The sequence below is a fragment of the Pseudopodoces humilis genome, chromosome 6 (genome assembly GCF_049639895.1).
Source record: "Pseudopodoces humilis isolate 2021_Gansu_Grassland_sample_001 chromosome 6, ASM4963989v1, whole genome shotgun sequence".
Lineage (NCBI taxonomy): Eukaryota > Metazoa > Chordata > Aves > Passeriformes > Paridae > Pseudopodoces > Pseudopodoces humilis.
In genome coordinates, this window is record NC_142205.1 from 55,752,615 (window position 1) to 55,760,391 (window position 7,777).

Sequence of the window (7,777 nt, forward strand, 5' to 3'; positions counted from 1 at the left end):
AATATTTCCTCTCTGTCAGGAAGTCATTATTGTAATGTTTCTTACTTTATGGATTGTGATACACTGAAATGGTTGCCGAACATAAAAGCTCTTACACTTGATTGTTTCTCACTGGGATGTTGCTAAATTAGAATAAGGGGTTACTTCAATTTCTGCAATTCTATCTCTTGGTAACCCTCTGTGCTGTGTGAAATTGATGGCTGCATGTTCTTCTGATTCTGCTCCCTCTAGTGAACCGCCAAGAGGTCCCGTTAGTCCCCCGAATTGGGAGGATGACAATGCAGAGGTGAGGACCCACATGCTGTTGTCATTTCTGATTTGTGGGAAGGGAAGGGATAAAGGGGAGCTGCACAACTCGGTTGTTTTAGATGGGTGCCACGGGCAGCTGGCTGGAAGCACAGCCCTTGCTGGGAAGCTCCAAGTTGCCCATTCCTGCAAGTCCCTCCTTGCTGGTGTCCATAGAGGGAGAAGCCTGAAGTAGCCCCACTTCGTCCCTCCTGATTAATCCTGGCTAGCTATGTCGAGGGGAGGGCAGGGAGGCTCTTCACGACCAAGATAAAGAACAAAGGGCAGCTTTTCCCTCCGGGATAACGTCGGATGTTTATTCAGGCTGGGATCCAGGAGGAAAAAGACACGGAGGAAACATTTCCCGGGTACTTTCAAACCTCGGGAGAGGGGCGGGGAGACATATAACACCAACCAATGGGATAACACTTCAGGGACAGGGAGGGGAAGGGAAAAACACGTCACAGCTGCAGGGAGGGATTACAGAGAACCTAAGGAATGCCCAGGAATGTGCACTGCCACAGAAGCCCTTGCCAGGATGGCACTGGCAGATCCATGTGTTCCTTGGAATTCTAGCATTGGCTGATAGAGTTCTTTACTCGTAATGCCTGTTGTGGTTTCCTTTCTTCAGCAGCTCTTTCATCTAACATGAAGTGTTTAGGGTTAAAATAGCAGAATTTTCCAGTTTTTGGGGAGAACAAGGGAAAGAAACAGCTCCAGGCCAAATTGAATTAGGGCACAGGAACAGGGGAGGAGGGAGGAGGGTTTTCAGATGGTTCCTAAGGTGCCTCTGTTGGTACCCTGTTACATCAATGAGAGCAGAATCAGTAGCAGCCACTTGGTTGTTTTCAGGGCAGCAGCTGTTTGTGCTCCTGCTTTGAATGTTCTTAAGCCAACATGGAGGGTGATAGCCCAGCCTTCCTCTCTCCTCTGCTAGAACTGCTTTCTGAGCTGAGGTTTGCATGCAGCACAGGGGTCCCATCCAATCTAATTGTATCTTCTTTTCTTTCCCTTCTCATGTGCATCAATGGAAGTTTCCTGAAGGTGAGTTGATGTTTGACACTTGGTAATGGACTTTGATCTAGAATGTAATCATAACTTTTGTTCTTTTCCAAGAACCTGGAGCAGCAGGGCTTGAAAGTGCTTTTACTAAAAGGCAGAGGACAGGCTCAAGCTGCTAGCCAGTGTCTTAGAGAATGGATGCAATGTATGTGTGGTGGCCTCTATCAGTCACAGTGGAAAATCCCTGCCATAAGAGTTGAGGCTGAATACTTATGCAGAAGGAACTGGAATTTGGTGACGCTTCCTACACTTTTAATTGATTAGTGGTTGATTAGTATCACATGGAGAATGGAACTGCAGAAGTCATTGATGCCTGCATTTTCTGAGAGTTAAAAAGCAAGCAGCATTTCTTGACCCTCTGGCTGTTACAGACCAGGCCATTTCAAATTGATCTCTCTTGAACTTGGTCAAGATGTTGCCCACAAAAACTGGATTGGTTACTGGGTTTGGTGCAACAGGTCAATAGTTCTACACTTGGGAGAGACATTGATTGTTTCTTTCAGTGCTGCACTTTCAGTCTGGGTGCTCAGTACTATTTCACCTATCAGACACGCTCACTAGCAAAACTTCTATTATTTACAAATTTGAACAAAGAAATTAGTATTGATTGGTTACAAGTGACTCCGTTATCTTCCTAATTAGTTTTCTGTCTACTTTTGGTGAGACCAATTGTCTCACTTCTCCCTAGAATTAGTCCAATCAGTCCATTGCTCAGTCTCTCTCTTCTTTTGGGCTGGCCAGTTTCTTGAGCTGCTGCTCCTTGAGTCGGTGTTCGCAATCTCCCCCTGCAGGAATTACCTTTTACCAGTCAAAGCTGATTTCAGGAGAGTTGGGTTTCTTACTTGCTTCCTTATCTTGGGACTTGGGTTGGATGTCGTTTTGGCCCCTCAATTCTGCATTCTTTGTGTCCACTCTCAGTGGGCATCCTTCTCCTGAAGCTTTCTTAACCTTCCCCTGCCTCTGAGCTCCTTGAAGCATGCCAAGGCCTGAAGCTTAACAAGGCAATTCTACCAACAAGGAATTTGTTTTTCTAACCCATGGGCATCACTTAGAGCTTGTTTGTTAGTTGCTGTTGATTTCATGGATAAAATCTCCCTTCTGGTTGCTTTGGTTTGAGAATACATAAGGGTGAAATAGATCAATACAAAGAGCATCCTTCCTTAAGAAATCTTTTACATGTTCTACATTTTGCATCCCATAGAACTCCATTTTCAAATTACCTTAAGTCAGGAGGGACCTGATGACAATGTTTAAGGGGACACTGCTCCAAGTAATTTTGTAGTTTCCAGGGACTGTCCTTGAGAATCACCTTTTTAGCTGGGTGTAGAGTGAGCAAAGGAAATGTTTTGTGTTGCTCTGTAACAGAGTAGTTGTCGTACTGTATTAGGAACAACCAGAAGTACGATATGACTCTCTTAGTTGCTTTGTCCAAGAGAGCCAAGTTTATTATTCCAGATCTTCTTTTATAGATGTGTTCCAGAAGGTCTGAGAGGTAAAACCCTCATTGTTCATTAAACTTACATATCACTATCATTGTTTAATTGGAACAGCACCCCTTGACTGTTTCTTGCAAGGAAACAACAAGGATTCTAAACAGCACCTGCAAACATTGCTGTCCTTTACCAAGGACTCTTTGGATTTTTCATTATGCTTTCTCAGGCCAGAGTGAGAAGCTTTGTGTCACTTAGTTTCACACAGACTGCATGTTCCTGCTTGCTTTTTGCATTTAGCATCCACAAGTAGTCCCAATGTCTGGAAAGGTTCAGCCTTACTCTTTGGGAAAGTAGTTTGTTTCAGGTTGTTTTTAACCCAGATGAACAGAGTCCATTTAAAATAGGAACCATTACTGACTATTTCTAGAACTCATTTGAAGGGCAGCTCCAGGGAGGAGAGAATAATAGATCTAACTTCTGAAAATTCATTTACAGTGCATGGAGAAGAACAGAGAAATGCTGCACTGAAGAGCCAGGAACAGGTGGATGGCTCTGCTACTGGAAGTGGAGCTAATGACGCACCTGTGGCTGATGCAGCCCCTGCAGAACACGGACCAGAGGAGGATACTGAAAGTTCAGCGTATGTATGGCTCATGCCCTACCATACACAGAACTTTGTGCTTTTGTTTCTTTTCTCTGTAGGAATAAGTTCTATTGCTATGCCTGCTTTATCTCTGAAGCCTTCCCTACTCTACACATTTCCATACTTCTCCTGTGTTGCATGATGATCAAATGATACCATTTGCATTTTGGGAGAAAAAGGCAGCCCAAGGCAGATGCCACAGAACCTTAGGGATGAGAGTGGGGCTATGGCAAGGAAGGGCATTGGTCAAAGCCCATAGCTCAGGATTGCATTTGCTTTTTCTGACAAGTTATAGTAGCCATCTTAGATATGGAAATACTTCCATTGCTAGCAATGAGGCTTGGCATCATGGGGCCAGCAGGCAGCAGCTGGGCAAATTCCAGCAGAAATTCCCTGCTGGAATGCTGCCAGCTGGCTTCCCTTTCTCCTGCAGCTGGAGCCATTCTTCCCAAGGTACACTTGCACACAGGCAGCTGTGGAGGTCCTGCTTTTATGGCCAGTGCTGGATGTCGCAAGCCCTGATTTCTTTGCTTCTGGCATGGAGGTCTTGTAGTTCAAGTTGGCTGCCTGCACAGTAAGATCCCCATTCTGCAGAGAAACAGCAAAGTCCTGCTCTAGGAGCGTTCCAGCAGAATAAGAAAGAGGGAATGCATTAGGCTGATTAGATTAAACCAGGTGTCTGTGTCACTAGGGAGGACAAAGCACATGAGAATTATGATGGAAGGTTTTCTAAAGTGGTTTTTTGGGGGTGAAAGGGAAAGGCATAGGTTTTATTAAAGCTGGTGTGCTTTGAGCCTTTGGGAAAGGCAATGTAGGAAAGAAATGGAGTATGGAACTTTTAGGTGTCAGGTCTTAAACATGCCATCTCAAGGGCTTTCACTATTCTTAAGCATAATGCCTTTTGCCAATGAATTTGGACATGTTTAAGTTTTAGTTGTTCCCTCTGTAGGTGAACAAATCCCACCACTTGGTTCATATAAAAAAGGAATACTTTGTCCCTTCAGTTCTCTCTTCCAGAATGGAACTGCTCTGAAAGAACTCAGTGCTGCAGCATTCAACATTGACCAAAGGCTCCTTCCTGGGGCTGGATCTTGCCAGAGCCATGTTACTCTGTAGCGTTAGAACTGGCTCCTGCAATGAATATTCCTGGCTGAATAGTTCCCAGAGGACAGCTGGATGCTGTCGTTCCAAAGCTGTTCCTGATGACCCACTGCTGCAAGTCCAAGTTTCCAAACACCAACTGGCCAGCGCTATAGACTGCTCTTACTTCAAATCCCAGAGCAGGGTGACTGATTGCACCTTTCTCTTAGTGAAAACCAGGATGCTCTTTCCCTCGAGGCAGGGAGACCCCAAATCCTCATTAAATGCAGGAAAGAGAGAGTTAAAGACAGCAGGCTTCTTCAAAGGAAATGGGCCACGGCTAGTCAGTGCACTTGCATGATGAGCTGAGATTTTAGGTATCAATAACCATTGAAGTGTGGTGATATTAACAGCTGCATGTTCTTTCTGCTTCTGTTCCCTCTAGTGCAGAGCCAGGAGTTGTTATTAGCTGTCCAATTTGCATGGACTATTACTCAGAGGTAAGGATGCACCTCTTGTCATCCTTTGTGCTTTGTGGGAGGAGGAAGAAGCCAAAAGGGGAGTTGCACAAGTCAGCTGGCTGATGTGGGCAGCTGGCTGGAAGCACAGCCCTTGCTGGGAAGCTCCACAAGTCCCTTCTTGCTGGTGAATGTAGAGGGAGGAGCCCTTGCCAGGATGGCACTGGCAGATCTGTGGGTCCCTCCTGGGTTCTAACCGATTCCAGATGCTCTCAAGTCTCATTTGCCTGCTGCCAATAGAGCAGCAAACTCCAATTCTTTCCTCCCAATGCATGTGGTTGTTGTTTTCTTTCTTCCAGATTATGCAAAATGGACGACAGCTTGTGACAACTGTGTGTGGCCACGTGTTCTGCAGCGCGTGCCTCCCTGCTGCCCTGGAGACTACCGGCATGTGCCCAATGTGCGGCGTGCAACTCGATCCAGGGCTGTACTTTCCAATTTATTTATGAGTGCTTCTGCTGCTCAGGACAGTCTCAGGTGGACCTTGAAGAACAGGCGGTGTAGAGGCTTGCTTCTTTATGTATATAGTTTTTTTCTGTACATAGTTTCATTTTTTCCGCGTTCAGTTATAAATAAAGTTTTGATTGATTTAAATCTAGTCTGCCTGCTCTTCTGTGTTGGCCTGTGCTGATAGACAGAGATGTTGTTTAACAGGTGGAAATAAGGCTCTTGGTTTGAGCAGTCAGAAGCTCGTTCTTTTCATCACACCGTAGCCACTGATTTGGGGGAAATGTGCTAAAGCCATGGGCTTTGTAGTTCTTGTGGCCAATAAATAAGAATTGAATAATAATTGAATAGTAATTGTGGCAAATAAAGTGTGTGTTGTACAGGGAAAAGAAACGGGTACTGCTTGGGATGCAAGGCCTTGTACTTCTCAGGCCACAATCTGGTGGATGTTTAGGTGCAAATGTCATTGATAGTAAAAGGTTTTAAAATCACAGAAACTTTGGGGACTTAGAAAGAAAGTTAAGCTTGGCAAGGCCTGGGAAAAGTAGGCCCTGAGAAATGTTAGGTCTTGTGCTTGCTAAAGATCATGGGAAACTGCACTTGTGTAATCAATAGATGATAAATGATACAATTGTTGATGTGATTATTGTTTAAAGATGAGAAACAATGTTAGGGGGTCGAGAGGGGATCACGAGCAATCCATGCTTGGGTAAAAACAATGCTTAAAATAGAACAGTGTAAGTTTAAGAATTAATATGTAAGTTTTAGAACAATAGTGTATAAAAACATATAAAAACTCCAAACCAAGTTGGGTCAGATTTGGGTATGTGTACCCCTGACAGCCAGAGCTCTTCAATAAAGCACCTTCATATAATCATTCCGTGATTATGTCTATTCCTGAACGCTAACATTTTGGTGACCCAGATGGGACCTCGGGAGTGCTGCTGAGCGAGCTCGCGACCCGATCACGCTCCAGCCGGCCCCGAGGGATTCTCGGGGAGCCCATTGGCAGCGGCCGTCTCTGCTGCTCACAACGTCCCCGGGGGAGAAAGGTGAGGTGCTTTACTTTGGTTTGGGTGCCTGCCAGTAAGATGCAGCAAAAGCTGTGCTTGGTTGGGCTAAAGGAATTCCTGTTGGTATTGCCCAGGCGCCGTCTGTCAGACGACTGCGAAAGCATCGCAAGTTTGGCATTTGTGGTGTATTGTAGTTGTAATATGGAGAAGGGCTTAAAGGGGTTTTGGGCAGCAATGCTCCCATACCAGGTACTTCTCCTTTGGGGTGCTTAATAGCACATTGGAAACAAGGTAACTTTGGGGAAGAATTACAAAGGCTAAGTTAATTTCGGCGAGATCTCCCCATAGAAAAAGACCCCAGCGACCCCGTCTCGTCTGTTGGTAGCTATAACCCCCTCTTCTCTCTTTCTTTACTTTGTTTTCTTTATCTCTCCCTCTCTCTCCCTCTCCTCTATTGCATAACCCTTGTTGTTGGCACTAAAATAAAGGTGCATTGTTGTTGTTGTGATTTAAACTGAAATCCCTTTGTATCCTTTTTGCACTCTGAGATCAAATGAACCTCTCCCGACTCCTGCTTGCGTTAGCCAATCGTGACATTTAAACTGGAGTCACAGACAGGATTTCTGACAGACAGAAGGGGCTGAAAGTTTGTTGTGCAGTCTGTATTTGGGGAAGGATGTGTCGCTCCAGCCGCACCTAGCCCGACACTCCCAAAAGAGTGAGCGGGGTCTAGAAAGCAAGGGGGTGACTCAAATTTCCCACAAACTGCACACACCGAGGTGAAAAGCGCCCCACACTCACTTGAGGGCTCTCTCTGCAGAATTTCACAGAAGTTATTAGTGCAAAAATGGAGGGGACTGTTGTTTTTTATTGTTGTGTGTTTGAATTTTGACTGCTTGGTGTAGCAAAGAGACAACCAGAATTTGAAACTGAAGGAGTGCCTCCCAAGCAGATTTGGTCTTTTCACCCATACAGGGAAGCGAAAAGCTCTGTGTGTGTGTGTCATTTAAGTTTATACCTCCCTGTAGTGGTTTTCACTTTGTAAAAATGTCTGAAAACGGCAGTGCAGAACTTAAAGATGCATTTTATGCTCTGTTAGCAAAACATAATGCCAGACCTTGCCCGGGAGGGGAAGAATGGGCGCTTAATAATTGGTTTAATTTGGAAAATGTGATTGATAGAGTATGTTCATTACAACATGAAACAAAATTTAAAGTGGGCAAAAATAAAACTCTGCTCAGTTTTGGGAGCTTGTTTTACAGCAGCTATAGAAACTTGCTGTGATAGATTAGCATT

At 44.8% G+C, this 7,777-nt stretch overlaps 1 protein-coding gene across 1 annotated transcript; it reads left to right on the plus strand.

Moving 5' to 3' along the window:
• The first annotated feature begins 1,206 nt into the window (after positions 1–1,206).
• On the plus strand, positions 1,207–5,615 carry LOC148184192 (E3 ubiquitin-protein ligase RNF4-like). Its single transcript, XM_088057129.1, has 4 exons — positions 1,207–1,329; positions 3,276–3,420; positions 4,949–5,003; positions 5,321–5,615. The coding sequence occupies exons 1-4, from the start codon at positions 1,248–1,250 to the stop codon at positions 5,468–5,470; spliced, it is 432 nt and encodes a 143-aa protein (XP_087913255.1). The 5' UTR covers positions 1,207–1,247; the 3' UTR covers positions 5,471–5,615.
• Positions 5,616–7,777: the final 2,162 nt, after the last annotated feature.